This window comes from Pinus tabuliformis, chromosome 8 (genome assembly GCF_031772625.1).
Source record: "Pinus tabuliformis cultivar Carrire ecotype Pingquan chromosome 8, CPIR1, whole genome shotgun sequence".
Taxonomy (NCBI): Eukaryota; Viridiplantae; Streptophyta; class Pinopsida; order Pinales; family Pinaceae; genus Pinus; species Pinus tabuliformis.
Genome location: NC_142294.1, coordinates 417,235,286 through 417,259,930, shown reverse-complemented (window position 1 = coordinate 417,259,930; position 24,645 = coordinate 417,235,286). Strand labels below are relative to the sequence as shown.

At 39.1% G+C, this 24,645-nt stretch overlaps 1 protein-coding gene across 1 annotated transcript in view; it reads left to right on the top strand.

Moving 5' to 3' along the window:
* The first annotated feature begins 1,123 nt into the window (after positions 1-1,123).
* Positions 1,124-24,645, top strand: part of LOC149235826 (uncharacterized) — a 296,225-nt gene continuing 272,703 nt past the window's right edge. Inside the window, exons 1-2 of the mRNA XM_089368685.1 lie at positions 1,124-1,442; positions 7,209-7,304. Of these exons, the coding sequence (XP_089224811.1) occupies positions 1,404-1,442; positions 7,209-7,304 (135 nt within the window). The 5' untranslated portion in view covers positions 1,124-1,403. The remainder of the gene's footprint in view (positions 1,443-7,208; positions 7,305-24,645) is intronic.

The following is a 24,645-nucleotide window of genomic DNA, read 5'->3' as shown; positions in this document are numbered from 1 at the left end:
ACTTGGATCTAAAAGTTAAGGGCCTTCCATGAACTCTTGCAATGTGGGGCCCTAAAAGTGACATAGTTTCCAAACAACACTTATGGGGGCTCTTTCCCTTAAGTGCTTGAATAATGCACTTGTTGTAGAGGATTTGAGCTTGGGTGCGAGTCTTGCTTATTCTCACCATCCCAATCTCATGGGAGGCAACATAGGTTGTAGTTTATCTAGCGTAAACCTTTGATCCATTAGTATTAACCAATAAGAAATAATGTAGGTATTTCTTTAGTATTTTGTAGGCACCAACTAAGGGACCCCAACAATATTAATAGTAAACATACATCACAACCAACACTCCACAATATATTTATAATTTTATCATGACAATGATGGACTTGGCAATCAATTTATCAATTCTTTCTCCACTCTCATAATACCAACATCTTGGAGTTATTTAGGGAGGGTTGGGAAACAAACAAGATCCTTAGAAACTCAAAGATATGCCTTGGATGAATAGAGGGCCACCCTTGACTATCCATAAAGATAACTCTCATTTGCTTTCCTTATAGCATCAAGTTTTATCTAATTGAATTTTTTATTATCAAAATGCATGATGAAAAAATCGAAGACATGCATCTTTTCCCATTAGAAATTAGCTATAAAAAATATAAAAATCACCCATCAACAAAATACTTATTCACCATCTACCCTTCTTCACATTTAGGAAGTGAGATTCCTGTAATGAGGCCAAACAAGAGTCAAATTCATTTAATGAGATTATCTATTATATAAGAGATTGCCCAACACTCTATCGACCATAGAACAAAGTGGAGGAGTAAAACTTCTCCCAACCACATGATAGAGTGAAGAAGACAATTTAGAAGGCTAAGATTTTGATTAATTAATTGAAAGACATAATCAAAGTTTTATTCAACAATACTCATAAATAGTTAATTGAACTTGCATGATCAAAATTAAGGATAGCTAAACCCTCATATGATTGATTAAAATATGTTACAATATATTAACAACATTTAGTTAAGGGAAGGGACAATAGCTTAAATAGTTGAACTTCAGTTCTAACACTCTCCCTACGACTTCATAGACATCCCCTAAAATGGGACTCCATGACCATGTCTCTAGATATCTCGACCATTCCAATTATCTTGATCCTTCCTAAGTTTACTACCAATTGCGGGCTATTGAGACAAAAGCCTCGAGTCTATAGTGACCAACCAACCAGATTCAAACGAAGACTCGCTCAAGCATCCGACCGAATCAATTACCAGCTCCCAACATCTTAAAAAACATGAACGTTAAACGTTTTAAAATTTTTTTTGTAATACATGCGAATAGCGCCAAATGCTAAACATTTTTCTCTGTCCAGGAGGGTTTCTTAGAGTTCCCGGCAGCAACAATTTCAAATGGGCAAGCAGGAGCTCCGCCAGCCCGAGTTTTCAGAGGTTCGTGCAATTTCCATATACTGCATTCATATCTTTTAGGGTTTGGCACGAGTTCTCGAGAATGGTTCATTTACGAAGCCATTATTTCCTTTCATAAATAGTGTTGAGGTTCATCGTTGCAATCAATTTTATTGCACACTCTTATTTATTTTCAAGCATTTGTTGAAGGGCAGCCTAAATTTTTGAAACCTTGCAAACCTGGTAAATACGCCGATTCTTCAGAGTCTAGACTATATCTCGGGTCATCGGGATTTTAAAGAATACACTGTAACCATTTGGCAACCATATGTAGCCTCCATGTGTATTTTATGGAGGATGAGGTAATTTTAAATCATATGCTCATAAGCCACTCTGGTCACAGTGGGTTTATTTGTTTCTTTGGAATTTGGATGGACTTGTGGTCAAAATGGCGTGGCTCAGCAGGTTATGCTCTTATACCAATCGATCGAAACTATTAACTGTTTGAAGCCTATTAGGGTACCTGCAATGCCTATGTATTTCTGAGGCATTTCTTGTGCAGCCATTTGAGAATATCAATACAATTTTTACTTTCTTGTTTACAATCTTCCCCTTAAATGATTATATTGTAGCCAGGACCATAAAGATCTCAAAAAGATTCGCTGGTTATTTATGCTTCACGCTAAGGACAACAACATACTAGAATGAAAATATTTCTGATACATTGTCCCAATGTATTCTATAGTCCATGTAGGGGAAGATCTTCAACACTTGCGTAACTGTGTAATTCTCAGACAAACAAAATAGGTCAACCTGAAACACGAGCAGACAAAAACAAGGATTCATCTTGACCCCTATCTATTGAGCGTTGACAGGGATTTTTTTTTTTGTTTTCGGTGCAAACCTAATTGTGGTTATATAGTTTCTATGGGTCAAAAACATCAAGGTTGGCACCTATTTCTTTTATCCTCTTAAACACTCAATGGATCCGGTGTTAAGATGGATCTATAGTAATTTTCTTTTAGATAAGTTGTGAACTAGAGCAATTCTTTTAGATAAGTTGTAAACCATAGCTATATGAGCTAGACTATACTTTTACAACCATTGTCAATGTCCTAGAACCTATAGGTAGGGAAGATAAAGATAAAATAATTTCATTAATGTCCAACAAATGACCACAAAAGTAGGTCAATGGTACTAGAGGATACATCTAGTGAGAGTACAATGTGGGAGTGCAAATGCCACTCCTAGAAAAGCGAAATTTAATACAAAAAATATATATGTATGCAAAATGAAGTAATGAAAAAAACAAACAATAGGACATCCTCATGAGCATGAACATGTAGCAAACCGTATTAGCTGCCCGATGAAGAGCCCATATTGAGGGAGGGCTGAACATGAAGTCCATGATGTCAAGAATGCTTGAGTTTGATAACCGACGGCGAGGAGGGCGACAGGGGTGTTGGCTCATTGTCTAAGTATTTGAACTATCTGGGAATTTGGCTACACGATCCTGGGGGAAGGAAGGAGCAAGGAATGCTCCTAACATTCGAGGCTAGAACAAAAAAGATTTGGATAAGTCTTTGGCTGCTTCACTGCGGTTGGGAAGGAATCCGTCTTGGGGGCGGGGGGGGGGGGGGGGGGGGGCGCGCTTCACACTAGATCTGCCTAGAACTAATCCCTCTGGTGCTCTGGACATACCTAAACTAATATGCTATTCGGCAATTCCGAAGTAGTCTTAAGGGTATCAGTCAACCTCCCTTAGTGGGGGGCTGCGGGGATCTTCGGTGTCTCACCACTCTACTATCTGAAGTACTCTGGAACTCAATTCGCCGCTTCTTGCCTTTGTCAATTGGGTCAGCCTGAAAGTATGATGTGATCGTCTGGGCCATCCCCACATGATGCGGTGTATGTTGGGCCAGAGATCTATGTCTGAATATATCCCTAATGAAGAGGGCTAAGCATCTTTTATTTGGATATTGGAAAAAGGTAGAGAGGGAGCCCCACGAATCTCTATAGAGGTAATGGAAGTGTCCTTTGATCTCATAATATAGGGGCACCTAAAAATGAGATGCTGCTATGTCTCTAGCTCTTGTAGGTGACACATCTGGCAGATCTTATCAGATCGTGGCATGTGGTGGTCTGTCTCCACTCAGAGTCAATGAGAACCAACTCGGAGCTGTCCTAAGGGTATGTTGAGTGAGTGCATCCAATGTCTATATGTGTATGGGGGGAAAACAATGATACCATCTTGCAACTTCAAGAAGTGCTTAAGGCATAAGGGCATCTTCAGACCCAGGCTCGTTGGGGGTGAAGTCTAGGTGATCTGAATGTACAATTTGTAGATATCCTCTGGGATGGACTGATTCAATATCTGTCTCGACGGTAAGAGATGGCTTAGAGCATCAAGGGAGAATTTGAAAGGGGGGAGGCACTTTGGAAAGGGTCATTGACTGGAGAAGTCGAGATACATCTGAGAACCAACCACGTGTTCGACCTTCGGGAGTTGAAGTGAGGGCCTCCGAGGAGCAAAGTGCAAGGTAGGGGTATCGGTCTCTCTCGACAACTGAATCTATGAAAGTTCTGACTCTGTGAAGGAAAGAAACCAAGCGAAATATGACTTTGAGGCGGAAGGGGTGGACCCCAAACTTTGCTTGAATAGTGGAACGCAGGACTGTATGTTTGCATCATATGATGCGCCTGAGGAGTAAGGTCTGGACTCGCTCCATGTGGGCCCAATTTGTCTGGATTCTGTACCGATCTCAATCCCCAGATCTCAAATTCGTAGAGGACCATGGGTCTAATAGTAGCCTCCATGAGGTATAGTTTAGATGAGATTTCCTAAAACTGACGCTGGAAACATTGTCTCTCTATGAGGGCCAGGGAACCATACCCTTTACTAAGTTGAGGCTAGTGGGCTTGTTGCATACCAAAACGGGGTTGTGAACTGCACTCCAAGTAGATGTATGATGTGGTCATCTCAATCTCTTCCCCTCGATAATAGAAATGCCTGTCCGTAAGAGCTTTCTTCAAAGCATTGAAGATCATAGCCTTATTTTTACCAAGGTTGGCTGTCAACCATCGAAGGTCATAGAAGCTAGCTAGGGCATCGATCTGTCCATGCAGGCCCTTTGGAGTAGATGATGCTAACAAGATCAAGTCACTGTCCAAAGGAGTAGGGAGATCAATACCTCATGTAGAAGGCAACCATCACCCTCCAGGATGTGCTCATGGAGGAAAGTTTCTAACTCGTCAATATAAATTTTGAAGAGGGTTGATGAGAGGGGGCACCCTTGTTTTACCCTGACGGTACTCTGAATGAAATCAGAAAGGCCATGCGCCAATCTAAGGTGACCCGCGGTTGACTTGTACAGTCTTATGATGGCTACTAGGAGGGTCTCAGATATGCCAATGTCATGGAGCCTTTGGAACAATGCCTCCCTGGGTACAATGTCAAATGCTTTTTGGAAACCTACAAAGCAGTAATAGGCTTTCGAAGAGTGATGACGAGGCTCTTCAAGAATGGCTCAAAGTGTGAAAATGTGATTAACCGTTGGTATCTTGGGCAGAAGCTTGCTTGTCCTCTTGCTTTGAGATGTCGTCTCTCTAGCTTGTCAAAAAGCCACTGATGTAAGACCATGGCGTACAACTTAGAGAAAGTATGGCCTACCATAATAGTCTTGTAGTTGTTCGGATTGCAACTACTCCTTGACTTGTGGATTGGATGGATAATGTGTTGTGTCCATGCAAAGGGGAAACTGGAACATACCACTTGGTTAAATAGATCAACAATATAAGACTTGAGAGATTGGATACCATGTTTCGAGAATTTAGCTTGGAACCCTTCCTCATCTGCTGCACTATTGGTGCTCATAGCTTTGATTACTCTCCTGATATTCCACTCTGAGAAAAGGTGACAAGAGGAGGGAGGAGAGGGGATGTGTGTTGGGGTTTGTCCGTGAATGTCATAAAGGGAGGTGGTGTGGGAAAACATGGCCTGAGGGTCAAGGTCGGATGGGCTATCATGGCATCTAGGAAAAAGGGCCCCTAGAAAGCTTTTAGGAATTTTTTTATGACTTCGTTGCATTGAAATTTCAGCTTGGAGGTAGGAAATTTTTATAAGTTTATTGCGTTGGAATTTGTTGATATTTTTAGAAAATTAATCATGCTACTTGTTTGTTTATTTGTGGTGGTAAAGCTATCAACAATGTTCGTGTTTCTAGCATAGGTGCATCTTGAGCAATTTTCTAGATCATAGAGCACAAAATACTGAAAAACCAGAAAACAATTTTTAATGACGAACAACTTATAGGGATAACCTTCTGTATGTAGTGTTCATTAGGACTTATTTTCTTTCTCGATTAGAAGTATTGTTTTGGAGCCATGGACAATGAAAACAATAAGGGGACGTGTCAATCTAACTTCACAAACAATGCTCTTGAGTTGCTTGACATGCCGAGTAATTCAAATAGAAACAAGGAATGTCTCAATGTGGATGCAACATGATTTCATCCTTTTAAAATAGAAAATGACTTGTTAAAGTGAAACTTCTACTTAGTTAGTCTAACATATAAAATTCCCTAGTCACCAAGCAGGGAAATCTTCTTTTGGAGTTTGGACCTGCCTTAATTCCATTTGGTTGGAAACTAAGGCTTCAAAAGTATTTTTTTAGCACGGTTAAAAATTGAGCAAATACAACGGTGATGTCCAAGGGAAACATAGGGGGACCACAGCCATCAATTTCCGTGTTCATTGTTACTTCCATGAATCATGACCTGACAAAATTGCAAGGAAATTAAAGTGCAATAGATGGTTTTTGAGTTCATACATATTGATTCCCACAAGTAAAGTTTCCAATTTAAGTTTCATACACACAAGCTAAGTCACCTAGTTTGTCTTTGTGTTCTAATTTGGTGACAATGAAATTTAGAAAAAAAAATGCTGGTTCAAAAAAATAGGATAAATTTTGCTATTAAGGTTGAGAAAATAGATAATTCAAAAATTTAATAACATAAAATGATGAAATTCCATGCATTGGCATATTTTATTTGAATTTTATGAATGAATGTTTGAATGCAGATTTTCACAGCTGTTCATATTGTAGATAGACTTTTGGCGCTGAACTGTGTAAGTAGGCAGAAACATCCAACATTTCAGGCAGGCACTCTGCCCAACCTCAGGGACAAAAGAAGCTAGATTTTCACAGCTGTTCATATTGTAGATAGACTTCTGGAGTTGAAATGTGTAAGTAGGCGGAAACGTCTGACTTTTCGGACAGACACTCTGCTCATCCTCAGGGACAAAAGAAGCTAGATTTTCACAGCTGTTCATATTGTAGAATTCAAATTTAATTGAATTTATTTTATGATTAAATTTGAATTTGTATCAATTGAAATCAGATCGAATGAACCCCCCAAATATAACTGATTATATTCATTGGGTCATGTTGTTGGCTGAATTTTGAATTTCTTCCTTAAAATTCAGTGAACATTGTAACTGGATAGAAATTTCAAATTGAATATTTCAAATCCATCAATCTTGATTATTTGGAACCGCTTATTAGGCAGATATTGCAGTGCATTTGGGATCCTTTGAGACCCCATGGTAAATTAGATAGTTCCTTGGTAGACATGGCTAGTGGATTGCATTTTGTGAATTTTTTCTCACTACACTAAATTGACATTAATTTGCCTATAACAATCGAATAAGGAATCTCACCAAGAATGCTTGGGAAATCATAGGACATGCTCTTTTGACTTCAAGTTTTTATTAGTCTTGTTTTGTGTCCTTATTTTCTATTTTTTGTAGGACTCACCATGGCTTCCAACATGGCTTCAGCCAGAATGTTCAGCATTTGCAGAGCAAACGATGAGCAGTCATCCGATATGTGAGACAGAATGCAAGGTCTATTATATCTTGAAAACCCTCTCTACTTATTTGTTTGTGTACATGTTTGTAATTCTGTATTGAGCTCAAAGTGTCTTGAGCAATCACTTGAGTTGTTTTAAATTTTAAATAATGCATTTAGTGATCTCATTGATGACTTTTTATTTGTTTGTAAATAATAATAGATCTTCTTTTTTTTAATTAATTAATTGAGGACTCTCCATGTTAAATTTTGTTTATGGTTGAGTAGTTATGGGCAGTATTTATTGTGAGATAAAATCTCGTGTCTTTTCTTTATGAAATGCAGCCAAGGAGGCTGTAAAAATAAATTACTATACCTTATGCATATACAATATATAATAAATATAAAAATGATATAATGTTGCTTTTTTTTTTTGGTATTTTTCAGATTTCTTTCACATCGTAGATTTTACAAACTCAAAAATAGAGATGAATGATGATCTTACAATTCAGGAATACAATCTATCTAGTGCAACCAGTTTGTATCTAATTATAAACGTAAACCATATGAAAACAAACACCAATATTATTACTCAAGAGTCAAAATTCACCATTTACATATAATGTACAAATTTCAAATTTGTCATACATGACGGAAATGTTACAAAAACTTAAATATAATATGAGAAAAGTATTAGAAGCTAGCGTGGATCCTAATCAGGAACATTTTCATCCAAATAGCTAATTGTCTACCATGTCCAACTGCATGTTGTACAGATCCCTCTACGAAACTTAAACCATCACTAGTTTTGTTTCTCTGCCCCTCCTTTGCCCTAAAGGCCATCCTCTATTCTTTATTGTTTTCCAGTGAAAATCACTTCCCTACACTAAAATTTGTCCTCTGGTATGCTCCAAAATTTCCTCGTTCTGTTGCATATTGAAGGGTGATGAATGGCCCATAAAATTCACAAAGAAAGGTTTATGGGCCATACCAATCATAAGCAAAGTTTTATGTGCCATAAAAATCACAAGCAAAGTTTAATGTGCCACAAAACCCTAAATATGTATTTTTCTATAATTTTTCCCTAGATTAGAATGGTTTTTTATAACAAAAAAAGTTATTTTCAGTAATTGAGAAATGCCTTCAGATGAATCGAAACAACCATGTGAAATCTTTTGACAATATGTTAGGGTGACTAGAAATGGTGCTTTCGTTTAGAAGCAAAGAAGCCCTTTCATCAGGCTTTTGGTATCTAAGAGTGATGTTGTGCCCATATTGCAAGTTGTAAGGTTATTGTTAGTTCTTGCTTCATGTTTGAGAAAACTAACACTTGTTTCGAGCTTGGTGGTGGTGTTAAGGGCATTTCAGCATCTTTCATTTATGTAAAAGTATCCATCCTTCTTGAATCTAGCCTTTTAGTTGATTCAATTATAAGGGATTAGACAAAAGACAATTGACACATAGAAATTTCAAAAATATGCCCAATCTGAAATTTCCACCTCACTTTTATGAGACCACAGATTCATATCATGAAGTTTTTAGCCTTAGTGCCAAAGCTAATTTCTTCAATGGCTCTGCAAGCTAAGTTGCAAGAAACACTTAGTTTGGTCACATCCTAATACCTGAAATGGTTGGAAATGCTACAAGACATATGGCACAACTAGCGATGTTTCAAAGGTGTTTCACCCATTTCTAGTAATGTTTTGAGCTCTTTTCTTGGAAGTTTATGGGCCCATGTAATTGCTTGGGAGGGGCGTGGGACCAATGGGAAAATATTACTCTGTTTGTGCCAATGACCCCTTATCTTACCTTTTTAATCTGTTTATTTGTTTCAAGATGGTTGAGAATGGTTCCAACCTCATCGAACTTTATATGGAGAAAGTAGAATTTCATATCCCATTTAGAATTCAACTGACTTAACAATCATCAGGATTTCAAGGTTTGCAAGATTGCAGTCGTTCCATTGGATTCTATCACATATGAGGGTATGGGATTAGCATTAATCAAGAATACCAAGCTATGGGATTTTGCATCATGTAATCATCTATGAGAATTAATACAAACACGGGTCTCCTAAAATGTCATTTTTATTTTCTTGCAAGATAATGTGTTATTTAAAAAACTAAATATCTATATTTTTTGTATTTTTTATATACTGCATTTACCCCATGTAACCATTTTAGAGGGGTCACATTTTTGGGCATTTATGTTTTGGAAACTTGTACATGATTCCACATTTTGTACAGCATAGCCTGTAAGAAACCTTAGATCTCACTAATGCTACTTCTAGGCAAACTCAACATTGTAGATATCACAAAGACTTTAAGCATAAATCATTTTAGCAACCCTTAGGGCAAGATCTATCACAATACACAGAGTTGAAACCCTCTGAGCACTAATCCTTGTTACAAGCACTAAGCCTCATTATAAGCATAATACATGATCTTCCAAGATTCTTCAAATCACAAGCATCACACCAACTATCAATCTCTAAGATCCAATGTCGTTGTTCTTAACAAAGACACTCTTGTCCGTTATATAAACTAAGGTGAAGGAGCCCAACAATAAAACATGGACTAAGTCCACAAGCAACTCTAGGCTATGTCAACAAACAAAGGTTCAAATGTATTGCTCCTCATTGTAAGGTGTTCACATGTCACACTAGGGTTTGTCCAACCCACAAGTTGGTGTGCCCTCTAGGCTAGGTGTCGACATGTCAAGTTTTCCTCTCCAAGATGGTGCACGTTCTAGTTAGTGGTACCTCATCTCAAGTGCTCTTCCTCAAATTGTTTGTAAGGTGGTTACATACTCCAAGGGGTAAATGCCCAATGTCCAAGTGCTTGATGTACTCCTCCATGGTGGTTACTCCACATGTGCGGAATTGTCATGCTCCTCAATAAGTATGCCCATGCAGGAGATGCCAAATACGCCACATGTGCCTACCAAGGCTGCTTGGAAGCGGGAGCGGAATTGGGTGCGGGGAGTGACAATTTTCAGAAGCTTATGGGTCGAGAGCATTTTGGAAGTGTTTTTTATATAATATATATTTTATTATATTTTGATGCATATATGTCAACAAAAGCATGTAGAATGATGAATTAGTTATAAAATGCATAAAAACATGGATTAAAACATATACCATCAATCATCTAGTAGCTATAATCTTCATCAACCACAGGTCCACAAGTTACAACATCTCGATTCTCATCATGATGGGTGTGGAGCCTAATTATCTTCCTGATTCTAGGGAGTGATTTTTTTTGTGGGAGTGCGCTCCCTGAGTGCTTCCATTTGGAGTGCGCTTCGGGAGCAGGTGCAACTGGGGGCCGCTCCTCTGCAGCCCTGGTGCCTACCACCACATCAAGTAGTGCGCTTCCCTAACAATGATCCCAAAACAAGCATGCACCTAATCTAAGCTCTCCAGATGCAAGAAAAAAATAAACAAAGGGGCTATAAGACCACAATCCCTTCGCATATCATGAAGCGCTCTCCTAGCTAGGTGAAAGCACTTTTGGATTAACCAAATGCTAACACTCCCCATTTGTAAGGAACGTGTTTTCTCCAACACCAATCTTCTTCCTTTGTACTTCAATGGTGCTTGCAACTTGCAAATCCAAGGTTGTTGCAGTCTTGGAATCAATCACTAGTCCTGCCATGAGGTCTTGGTTTATGGTGCAAACATATGTTGTATGAATACTTGGTAAGAGAGGTAGGACGTTGACATTACCTTGCCTTATGGTTGAAGAGCTTTTAAGGTTTTGATTTGAATATGGGTTTAAGGTAAGGTTGAGGAGTTGGCATTAAAGCATTGATGCTCAAAGATCCAAAGGATAACAGGACAATAAGGGGAGACTCAAGACTTAGCTAGGCCATAGCTATTAAGTGGGGAAGCCACTTTGGGTGAAGGAGGGAGAAGAGTCATCTCCTTGATAGGTGGTTATGTTGAAGATGTTGGGAGAGGTTTGCTTGCAAGGTATTACACATTGGTTTGAGAGGAGTGGATCTCCTTTAAGGAAATGTGAGTTTTGGTCCAAAGAAGAGGGGTAGGGGGGCACATGCAAAAGCCTCACGATAATTTAAGGCCCTAGGAGAATTACTATTACCCACTAAAATGGATAACCCCATCGGAGAAAACCAATTCTCCTATCTTATATAGCTAGGTAGCCAACAACACTACACATTTGCTTATTGATGATGATATGTTAGTTTCCTCCGCCATCTACACTAGTCATACACCTCTCACCATTCGACATTCCTCTTAGATGAAGGTCAGCTACGACTCAACAAGTACTTTGACCATTTTACAATTGAGTACTCTTAATGTTTTGGTATTTAAGTATGGATAATGGGGTGATGTGGATGATTGATCGATCTTGATTGTAAACTTGTTCTCTCATCTTACTAGGGGGGTTAATATTTAGCCCTAGTCTAGTGGGACCTCCCCTAAGGCCTTAGGGTCCTAGGAGGGATACTTCCTAAGAAACTTGGATTGAAGTAGTGTCCTTTACCCTTTTTCCATACGTAACATTTTCCATGTCACATCATCTCCTTTCATATCCTCTCCATCCTTTGGGTTAACTGTCATTGGTTCATTGGGATTTGGCACCCACATTTCCACATGCTGAGGTCCAATTAAAAAACTTTTCCTTGGAGGTTGATGTAGCTAAAAGAATGAAAAAGCATAAGATGGCCACAATGAAAGAAAAAAGAAGTTAAAATGCAAATGATGGTTGGGGCATAAGTTAGCGGATGGGGAAAAGCCTTGCATGAGCTCTACCCCCATCATTAGCCATCATTCGGTTCTTGTGCACTTGATGCTCCATCTCATCAAAAGGAACCCTTGCATTTATAAACCCCAATGAGTGAGAAACTGTCTCATCTTAAGGGGTAAAAGTTAAAACAAATGCTACATCATAAAGAGAAGGCTTTGATCCTTGAGCTATGCACCAATAAAAAGCATTATTAAAAAGAAGTAAAAGGCACACTAAAGGGGTGGAAAAAGTAGCCTGAGAGGGGTAACTCATGCCTCCACGTTTGCATCCTCCATTACATCTATATACTCAGGATGTGGACTCTTATTAGCTAGTCCCTTGACCATGGCTCTTGGCCATGAAATCCTTCCCCTCCATCGCCACCTATTCTCACTAACACCTATGGAGTGAAGGCTTGACCTTGGAAATGCCACCTCCCCTTGGTGGTTGGAAACACCTAATAGGGTTGAATACTTAGCCATCCCTACAAAGGTTGGGAATACCTTTATGGGATTTGGTCTAGTTAGATATTTGAAGTTGATCCTAGTTTGAATTATTAATCTACCCTTAACACTTACGCATGGTCCACTTAGATGCATTTATGGTCTTAGTCTCTAATGAATGGTTGATTTCACTTGAGTTTGAGATGGTTTTGCTAGGTGGTCCAGAGTAGTTGAGGCCTTGAGGGCACCCTACTCCATATGATGCCTTGGCCATACTATACTCTAAGAGAGCATGACGATCTTGCAGATATAACATTCCCCTATGCAGCAAAGCAGTGGGTACTTTGTTGATCTTAATAGTTGATGGACACCCCAGAGCACCCCTAGAACACAAAGCTTCTCTTGCTTGGCATGGAGGATTCTTGATGATGTACTAGTGGACCCAACATGCCCCAGGCTGGCCTTGGCACTACTTGATGGGCATGCCTTGATCCAAAGCCCAGATGAGGTGGTTATGGTTATCCACCAGGATGATTGAGGAGGGCATGTTGTACCCGATGTAGGTCCAAAATTGGATAGAGAACCCACTACGTTATCTACTTGACACCCATAAAGTTGACGTAGGGCACCTACAACTGGCTTTTGACACATGGAGATGCTTCGAGGCTTGATTTGAGTACCTTCCCTCAAATAGAGGTTGATCAGGATGCTTGGAGACCCTTGTAGCCCTACCAATGTATTGTTGTAGCTTTTGGAGCCCTAAGAAGGCATGACGTCATCCTTTCATTGGCTCACAACTCACACGTGTGGGATTTTATTGGCATATTTTTTTGTTGATCTAGTGAGTTGGCTTGTAACCCAATTTTACTTTATCTCTATGGTAAGTTAAACTATTATCATCCGTGGTTTATTTTCACTCAACAATTATACAATATCCATAAAAATATTTTTACGAAATAAGTTTTAGAAGCATTGAAAACTTAGTATGTTGATAATTAACAGGGAAATTTGAAGAGAATAAGTGAGAAATTAATGATAGGTACAATAGAAAGTTTTACCCATAAAACCCTTTCGAAAATTATATTAACTCAGAAAATATGGGTTAGACCCACAGAGAAATACATAGGAAATTATCATTGATTGGAAGACTTGTAACTTCCCCTCTTATTGAAAAATTTGGCCTGAGAAAACCCTCGTTGCCTGAGAAATACATCGTCAACAAAACCCGGGTTGCCTGCCAATTTGACCTCTAGATTTCCTTCATAAATCTCCTCAACGTCCTCTTGTATCTCCTTGGTCAAGTCGTGCCTTCTCACTTGGCAAATCATTCACTCAAGTGCTCAACAATGATTGTGCTTCTTAGCCTTTTCCCTTTGTCTCAATTTATAACTTCATTAAGGCCTGGATCGACGGTTGAGATTAAATCGCTGAGTTACTATAAAGACAAATTACTGAAATTAAATTTTGTTAGCCTTCTTTTTCTAAGCTTAAGAAATAAATTATAAATGGCTTGCATGTCATGCATGTCATGCATGTCGCATGCAACCCTCATGCATGCCTTGCATGCAACCCTCTTTCATACCTTGCATGTCACATGCAAGCTCCTAAAGAGGCAAAACAAGATCTTCCTAGCTAAGACACCAAGCTAGAAGACCTTCCACAACTATAGAATTCAACACTCCCTCCTAGCTAGGAAGGGATTCTCCACCACCCCCAGCTTGTCCCTGTAAAACACGAACTTCCCCTTCACTAGAGGCTTGGTAAGAATATTTGCAACCTGCTCCCTTTTGGGTATGTACTACAATCTCACAACACCTCTCTGGACCATGTCTCTGATGAAGTGGTCCCTGATCTCTATGTGATTGGATTTATCATGAAACATTGGATTCTCCGAAACTTTGATGCAACTTTGGTTATCACAGTGTATCACAGTTGGTCCCATCTCAAGATTAAAATAAAACTGTGAGCATCTTGCGAAGCTAGATGGTCTCACAACTTGCTAGTCTCATTGCCATGTACTTTGCCTCTGCTGAGCTAAGTGCCACTTGTTAGAAAATTAGAAAGGCAGAAAGATTTTCCCTTATTGATAATTACTTTTGATTTCCTCGAGTTATTATTATCTTTCTTATGTTCTTCTTTTGTCTTAGTTCATCAAGCAATTACCAAAACCAAAACACGAAGATCAAGAACACCGGATATAGGTGCTCAACCAAGGCAAAACCCCTATATAGGGGAAAATCCAGTCAAGAATCCTTCAGTAATTCAAGATGAGATAGACCAAGACCCTAGACCAATAGACCTTCCTCCTCCACCAAGTCAGCCCTTAAACTGTTCTTCCAACCTTCAAAGATCAACTGCAACAATACTGCATCAAAGACAAATTTTCGACCTACTGCATCAGAATTTTGGCCCAGCTTCAAGACTGCAGTTTCAACCCTCCTGTAGCTTTAGTTCCTTCGCATGTGTGCGACAAGAGAGAGAATTTCGACCTCCCCAGCGAGATAATGACTTCCTTCTCATTTGCTAGCCCTTTCCTTCTTCTTCATTAGACTTCGTACCTTTTACTGCTTCTAGCTATTGCAATTCGAACTTGTTGAGTGATCTCTTCCAAATGATTCGAGGTGTTGTTGCTTATATATAGTCCTTCTAGGTGATCAAATTCTTCTTTTGAGGTGACTTGTCCTTCCTTGAGGTTGATTTGGTGGAAGAGGCCTAATTGGCCTATTTTACATCAAAATATTTTTTTTTCTTTGACAGATAAATCCCAAGAAGGGTTCTTTACAATATGACATGGACAAGGACACTTGACATAAACCCTAGAAGCCTTCAATGGAGGCTTTGGCCTAAAAACAATTGACCCAAGCATGAATCCATGCTTTAATAAGTCAATTTATTCAATAATAAAATTTATTTTCTTTCTTTTGATAAATATTTTATATCATGACTTAAGTACAATTATGAAGATCGATACTAGCTACACTCTTCAACACTCCCTCTTAACTAGGGAGGTATTCATAATTACCTATACATAAAGGTACATGGAATATCTCCAAAATGAACTACAAAGGGTTCTGGTACACTCAGTGCCTCGGACTAGATACCTGACCAGGGTTATCTATCCGGGTGGGACTAAGATGGACTAAAGCTTTTAGCCAGTCTAGGTACCATCATACTTACTAACTAATCATCAACACAAGGATCTAGGTGCGTATCCAAGGTCAGAGCTCCAAGACCAACACCACCCTCGCTCTTCGGGATCTAGACATCAAACACTCATAGGCTGACTAGATGTCCTCCCAGGCATCTGCCATTAGATGCTTCAACTCTCCCTAATAAGCTAGATATATCCACTTGTCCAAGCATGCTTCTAGAGTGTTCCTATGTCACATGGTCCGGGTTTGAATTCGAGATCGACAACGATTAAGTTCGATTCAAATTTGAATTTTCCGATGAGGTTCGACATTAAGTTCGACTATACATATTTTTCAACACACACACACAAATATATATATGACATAAAATAATAAAAAATCATATGAGTAGCAGTGAGTACCCACGAGCCACAAATCACGACCACTATTCACTTCACGCTCCGGGCGGCGGGGACAAGTAACATCTAGAAATTGAATTCAAGAAATTGTAGAGAATACAACACGCAATGGCAACGCTGAGCATAATAGAGCGAGTACATTCACACTGAAGTTGGCTTGTGAGAATCTATCAACAACCATGGTAAATAAAGCCAAACTAGTGGCCATTGCGGGAAACTAACTGGCGGGAAGCGAAACAAGAGAAAACCATGTGCTGCCCATGGTTTTTCTCATAAACCTTAAAACAATTGACAAAAACTGACCAAACTTTAACATCGAACCCAAAAAAAATAAAAAAAAAATTGTAAAATTCGGCTTTAGGTTCATCTTTGGGTTTGCCTTCAAATTCGAATTCATTGAGGTTCGAATTTGAGGTTCGACTATCAGGTTTGCCGAACTTGAACGAATTTGATTTTTTTTTTTGGGTTCGCCGAATTTCGAACCTCAAGGTTCAAATTCGGTGAACCCCGTGACACAGGAGTGTTCGACCTTTTTATGGAGAGATTTACTTGTACAAACACAAACCTCGATCAACAATAAATTTTCAATTATACAAATAAGTAAACACAAACCTTTGGGGTCCTCAATGATTCGAATGTTTCTTATATTATCATCTAGTTAACCATATGCAGATTGTTAGAAGCTTTCTTCTACTTTATATTGCAGATCTATTCATTCTCCAATTCCTTTTACAAGGTATCCATCATAATATCTCCTCCCTCTTAATTGGGGAGATGTACTCTTTTTCTTCGAACCATGCTCCCTCTTAACTTGGGGAGATTAACTACTTTCTTCTTCTATAACATCATCTATGGCTTTCATTCTTTCTAATGGTATCAAGGTCATCTCCCTTCGTCATGCTTATATGAACATCTTCATCATCTTGAAGATTGTGTACCTGCAAATCCTTTAATAGCAAGTACAACAAAATACAAGTATATAAAAGTATGAAGCTAACCAAAAATCAAGTCATTATAGTGGAAGGATTTTTATACATCAAATACCCGAGCCTAGTTAAGAGACACATATGCTAGACATCAACTTCTTGCTAGGGTTTTGTCATAAACCCTAGACTTCATCATCAAGAAATCGAGAAACTTAATCAAGATATCAGTTTCATTGTATCTAGAGCCTCAATATTACTTTCAAAGATATATGACAACCTCTTTTATGATATATTGCAAACCCTAGAATCCTTCTTCGAGACATAAAGCCTTAGATATCAGTTCTATAATGCATCTAAGGGATCAACAATTTTCAGAATTTATATGTTAGACTCTACTAGGGTTTGTTGCAAACCATAGACCAAAACTAAATCATATTGGAAACAATATCATTATATTCTATGTTAGGATATTCCGACACATAGGATATAGTTAAGTTCAACTTGGTCTAGTATAGAGTTAGGTTAGAGTTAGGTAAAGTGTGTTTCTTTACCGTTGTACATTTTGTAACTTACAATCCGACGGTCACGATATGTAGTGATCCGACGGTTCACTCTCACCTCGGTATCACCGACACTTGATCCGTGGCTTGACACCCGATTGGTCCATGAGTTCTATTTAAAGCGCATGGAGGGTCATTGTTCGGGTAATCCGTGCATGAGAGAAGCTTATGTAAATTTTCATTCTTTGATTAATAAATTGTCTGTACCCACGTTGGGACAGGCCGTGGACTGTTTCCCTCCTTGCACTCTGAGGGTTTTAACCACGTCAAAAATACTGGTGTATTGATTTGAGATCTGGTTGTGAGCGGTGTCCTTTTGGTATTCTTCTGTGGAACTTACCCTGTAAATTCCTACATGGTATCAGAGCTATTTGAGGGCCGCGTCCGTTGGTGATCCAAATCTGAAGCCGGTAGAACTGCATGCGGCTGTCGTTTCCTAGATCTGCTGTTTCTGACTGCTTTCGGGCCGAGAGGACTGCTCTGTTGCATTCGGAGCATCTGTTTCAGTGAGGAACCCCTTTCGTTTCACGCGAAAAGGTTTCCGGTAGCCCTAGCTGCGTCATTTTTCAGATCGGGAGGTATACAGTGTTTTTTTGCAGTTTACTGTCATTTTCTCTCTGCTTATTTCGGTTTCGGTTTATTTAGCCTTTTTTTTTTCCCGGATCTATACCTTTCATTTCTGCGTATGCTCTTTGCCCTGCGACTCTGTGCGATCTGGGCAAATCAGAAACAGAAAGAAAGGATTTTTCTCATGCGTATGCTCTTTTCCCTGCACCTTAGTGTGATCTCGGAAAATCAGAAACATTGAGGAAAATATTTAGTTTTTCGGCTAAAAGCTAACTTTGAGATTTTTTTAAAATTTCTAGTTTTTTGGCTAAAGCTAACTTCGAGCCGTAAGGTTCGTTTTTCTTTGGATATTCGTGTTGGGTTTTGTGTTTTTGTGTTTTGTAGGGGAAAAGAGTCTTCCCAAGGCAAGCACGCAAATCGAGGCCCCCCCCCCCCTCTCTCTCTCTCTCTCTCTCTCTCTCTCTCTCTCTCAAATCTTTTGTATAGATCAATTGGTTCAAAGACCTTTTAAGAGAGTAGAGGTCTTGGGTTCAAGTCTCCATTTTGTGGGGGCGGATTTTTTTTCATTCCCGCACATTCGCGCACTTTGCCGGCAACGTCAACAATTTTTTTTAAAAAGCCATAACTTCTTCATCCGGAAGCCTTTTTCAGAGCCGTTTTTTTTAAAACCGCCTATTTTTTCGAGATCTATCCATTGGACCACTCACTTTCAGCATCTTCAGCTTCAGTTGTTTTTCAAAAATGGAAAGTCCATGCCAAGTCATTCTTGACAGCACTAACTACTTCCAATGGGTCGCCTACATGGGAGATTTACTTAGAAGTAAAGGTCTCTTCAGAATAGCCACAGACCAAGAGAAGAAACCCAAAGATGAAGACAAGGCCGAAAAATGGGAAAATCGACAAGATCAAGCACGTGGCTTGATAGGAATGTCTGTTTCTCCTGATCTTAGATTCCACATTGCAGAAATTGAAACTCCTCATGAAGCATTAGAAAAACTTGCTAAAGTTTTTGGGATTAAAAATGAAATTAGATCCCATCAACTTGAAAATGAGCTGCTTACTTTGGATCCTAATAATTTTTCTTGCATTGAAGATTTCTTGTCAAAATTCAAGAACCTTAGATATCTCTTGGAAGGTGTTAAAGTTAAGAAAGATGATGGTAACCTTATTTATTCCATCCTCACTAAGTTAGGGCCAGCCTACTCTGTATTTGTTTCCACTTTCCATTCTACCAGGGAAGCTTTCATTTGTCAAGGCAAAGACTACAAGCCCCCTTCCTTTGACTCCTTTTGTGATTCCTTAATAAGAGAACAAGAAAAACTCTTACACCTTGGTCTTCTTAATCTTGGAAACTCTTCCACAAAAGCGTTAGCCGCCCAGCAGTATCCAAATTCAAAGAATCCTAAGAAGTCTTATCCTCAAAGGAATGGTCCTAAACCAACTCAGCCTCAAGATGAAAGATCATTTCAGCAATATGATAAGCCCAATAAAAACAAATGGAAGAAGACTGAAAGACATTGTAACTTTTGTAATCGAGATGGCCACTTAGAATCTAAATGCTTTAAGAAGATGGAAGCCTTGGAAGCCGCAATGAAGAAACATAACATCCATCTGGAGCCTACTTCAACTTCAACTTCCGGAACGGCATTTTCTGCATGTCATCGTCAATCATCTCAGTCTAGTTATGCATTAAATGTATCTTCTTCTTCTTCTCATTCTCATGAGTGGCTCATTGATTCTGGAGCCTCTTGTCACATGGCCAAAAACCAAGCCATGTTTTCTTCTTTAAATGATTGTAACACCAAAAATATATATGTTGGTGATGATAGATCTCTTAATGTTGTAGGGACTGGAACTGTTCATCTAGACAATGGTCAGTTCAATGATGTATTATGTGTTCCAAACTTATCCTGCAACCTTCTATCTGTCTATCAGATAACTCATTCAGGTGAAGGTAAAATCGTTGAATTTTCACCTCATGATGTTGTAATCAAGGATCTAAAAGATCCTAAACAGATTCTAGCTACTGGTCTTGCTGATGATTCCAAAAGGTTGTATAAGTTTCACAACTTTGGGTCATCCCATCTTCCCTCAGTATTTGTTGCTCATAATGATGAAGTGAGCAAACTTTGGCATGAGCGGTATGGTCACTTAAACTATCGCTCCCTTCAGCATCTCTGTAAAGAAAACATGGTGACAGGTCTTCCTATGGTATCTTGCAAAGATGGTGTTTGTTCCGGATGTGTACTCGGAAAACATCATCGGGACAGTTTTGACAAACGTGCCTCTTGGCACGCCTCAGCCCCTTTACAGCTTGTGCACAGTGATTTATGTGGTCCTCTTCCTGTTGCTTCATTCTCTGGCTGCAAGTACTTCTTAACTTTCATTGATGATTTCTCTAGACGCACTTGGGTATACTTCTTAAAACTCAAGAGCGAAGTATTTACCACCTTTTTGGCCTTCAAAGCATTCGTTGAAAAACAATCTGGACATCAAATTCTTAAGCTAAGAACTGATAATGGTGGAGAATATGTTAAAAATGCATTCATCACCTTTTGCACCGAAAATGGAATTCAAATGCAACATACTGTTCCATACACTCCACAACAAAATGGTGTAGCTGAAAGGAAAAATCGCACTTTAAAGGAAATGGCTAATTGTATGCTGCAATCTAAAGGACTCAGTCTTAGTTTTTGGGCCGAAGCAATTAATTGTGCAAATTATATAATCAATCGCACTCCTACTAAGGTTCTAGAGAATATCACTCCAGAAGAAGCTTGGAGTTCCATTAAACCAGATGTAAGTCACTTTCGTGTGTTTGGAAGTGAAGCATGGGCCCATATTCCAGATGAAAAGCATAAAGCCTTAGAACCTAAGAGTGAGAAATGTACTTTTGTTGGATATTCTGAAGATGTAAAAGGCTATAGACTTATTCCATTTAAGTCCAAAAATGTTATCATTAGAAGAGATGTAAAATTTGATGAAAATAAATCGGCCTGCGAGCCTAGTCCGGCGGATGTGCCACCTCTTCCTATCTCTTCTATCTTTGAAAACATTTCTTCTTCTGATGATGAAAGCGAGGATGATAATCCTTCCCCACCTTCTCAGGATCCTCAACTTCCAAGATGGGTCCGTGCTACTCGGGATGCAGCAGGTGATCTTGCCGGTGATCCTACAGATCAGCGACGTACACGTTCTCAGTTTGAAAGAGCCTCTTCTTTACTGGCTCAAGCTCCAGTGAATCATGATCCTGACACTTTTGCAGAAGCTTCAGGCCATCCACATTGGGAAACAGCTATGAATGAAGAATATCATTCATTGATGACAAATGATACATGGGATCTTGTTCCTCTACCAAAGGGACGCAAACTTGTTAGATGCAAATGGGTTTACAGAACCAAGTATGGACCAGATGGGAAAGTTAACAAACATAAAGCTCGTCTAGTTGCTAAGGGCTTTTCACAGGTTGAAGGCATTGACTACACTGAAACCTTCTCTCCAGTTGCCAAAATGAACTCTATCCGCCTTGTTCTTTCCCTTGCTGCCTCTTTAAAATGGGAAGTACATCAAATGGATGTTAAATCTGCCTTCTTGCATGGGGACTTGCAGGAAGAAATCTATATGGAACAACCCATTGGCTTCATACAAACAGACTCCAGCCTCGTTTGTCGCCTTAAGAAATCCCTTTATGGCCTCAAGCAAGCTCCTCGAGCTTGGTATGCCAAAATGGATAGCTTTCTTTTAGAATCTGGCTTTTCTAGGTGTCATTCTGACAATACTGTCTACACCAAGAAAGTGGGCAACTCTCTCATCATCCTTGTTCTTTATGTTGATGATCTTATTCTTACTGGTAGTGATCCCAACCTTATAAACCATGTGAAGTCCAGCCTTAAAAAGAAATTTGAAATGACAGACTTAGGACACTTACACTATTTTCTCGGTCTTCAAGTCTTGCAATCCCAAGAGGGTATTTTCCTTTCCCAGTCCAAGTATGCTTGTGATATTCTTCGTCATTTTCACATGGAAGACTGTAAGCCAGCCCCTTCTCCCTTTCAGTCTGGAGTCAAACTTTCAGTCTCTTGTACTTCTCCTGAAGTTGATGCTACCTTATACCGTCAACTTGTCGGAAAACTCTTGTATTTAACCCATACTCGTCCTGATCTTTCCTTTGTTGTTGGCCTTGTTGCTCGTTTTATGCAAAACCCCCGTGAAAGTCATTGGAAAGCAGCTAAAAGAATACTTCGTTATGTTCGAGGTACAATACAGTTTGGGATTCATTACAGTGCCAAAGCAGCTCCTCTGTTAGTTGGTTTCACTGATTCTGATTGGGCTGGTGACCTTGATGATCGGAAGTCTACTGCCGGTTATGTCTTCACTCTTGGTTCAGGACCTATTACATGGGCTTGTAAGAAACAGGCTGCCATTTCTCTTTCGTCAGCAGAAGCAGAGTATCGTGGTGCCGTGGAAGCTAGTAAGGAAGCCTTGTGGCTTCGTCAGATCCTATCAGAGTTTGGCTTTGAGCAGCAGCATCCAACCACACTTTGGTGTGATAATCAAAGTGCCATTCAGCTATGCAAAGATCCAGTCCAGCATCAGCGCAGCAAACACATTGAACTACACATGCACTTCATCAGAAAGCTCATTCTTGACCATGTTCTTGAAGTGCAATATTGTCCAACGGATGATCAGGTTGCAGACATCTTCACAAAGGCTCTCACAGAGGCGAAGTTCACTAAACTTCGATATATGCTTGGAGTTCAGGAAGTTGTCACTAAGGGGGGATAGGCTCTAGTGCCTCCTTCCTTCTCCTATTGTGTCATATTTGTAAATCCTTCAATCCTATCCCAAGTTGTTCTTAAGGGGGGATGTTAGGATATTCCGACACATAGGATATAGTTAAGTTCAACTTGGTCTAGTATAGAGTTAGGTTAGAGTTAGGTAAAGTGTGTTTCTTTACCGTTGTACATTTTGTAACTTACAATCCGACGGTCACGATATGTAGTGATCCGACGGTTCACTCTCACCTCGGTATTACCGACACTTGATCCGTGGCTTGACACCCGATTGGTCCATGAGTTCTATTTAAAGCGCATGGAGGGTCATTGTTCGGGTAATCCGTGCATGAGAGAAGCTTATGTAAATTTTCATTCTTTGATTAATAAATTGTCTGTACCCACGTTGGGACAGGCCGTGGACTGTTTCCCTCCTTGCACTCTGAGGGTTTTAACCACGTCAAAAATACTGGTGTATTGATTTGAGATCTGGTTGTGAGCGGTGTCCTTTTGGTATTCTTCTGTGGAACTTACCCTGTAAATTCCTACATTCTATAATATCAATCTTCTAATAAAGTTTTGTAATGAATCCTAGAATCCACAAACTACGAGCATCAATACATATACATATTTAGGATTTCATAATCATTCACTAGCATATCACAACAACATCTACTAGGTAAACACAAACATCAATACATCAAAATTAGGTATACAACAATTTCATTTAGACTAGGGTTTCGATCAGACTAATATACACCTAGGGTTGCATTCCTATAATCTTACTTACAAGGGCTTTGTTCACAAATCCTTATTCACCAAACCCTAAAGATCTAGGGTTTCGATACATGGCATAAACATTAACAACAAACCCTAAAGGGCTAGGGTTTATATCATACCAAAACATCAAAAGAACAAGAATTCTAGATTTCATCAACAACCTTAAGTAGACTAGGGTTTCATAATCAGTATTGATACACCCTTAAGTTAGGGTTTTACAGTGAACCTTTTTTTTAGGAGTCCACAAGAATAATAATATAATGAGGGTAGATTCAATCTAATGATTAATCACCCTAACAAGAATCTTTATGATTCAAAAGCTTAGACATAATGATGTCGATAATGTAAAATAAATTTAAAAAGAAGAATGACCGTACCTTTTGCATGAAGAGAACTTTATAACAAAGCTTATAGTTTAAGACATACCTCGAGTTGTTCCTTAACAAACCTCGTATGACATCAATTCTTGAAGGGCTTCCTTTGCAACATAACTTCTTCCATGCTTCAAGTTTATCTTTAGAAGTCTCCTCCATGACTTTTGTGTATTCTGCAGGCTTTCCTAACCAAGGAAAATATAAAGAAAAGATTATTAGCATACAAAACAAACACATCTTGATAAGAGAGGGAAACCAAACATAAAAGATAAGACGAGGAGTAAGTGTTAAAATTGGCAACTAGGGCCAAACTCCACATGGGTCATCTTATTTATGACAGTTGATATTTTTCTTGGATTCCTCTCTCCGAGAGGTGTAGGATTGATCTAAAGATCATCCGATTTTGACATGTACAAATGAAGTTATGAATTTATTTTGATTATGGTCAAATTGTCAAGGTCGGCCAACAAACTTATGTAGGTTCAGAAGCCCAATAATCACATCTATTCATCCTCAATGTTGCATATAAATAGAAGGTGACTTAGCCTCATTTGGACACACTCATCTTCACACTTCTCTCTCTCTCTCTCTCCTCATTGATTGGGTACGGATTTCTGGGCTTCTCTCTCTCCCCACGTCCGAAATTTCAGGAGAGCGAAATTTCAAGAGGCTGA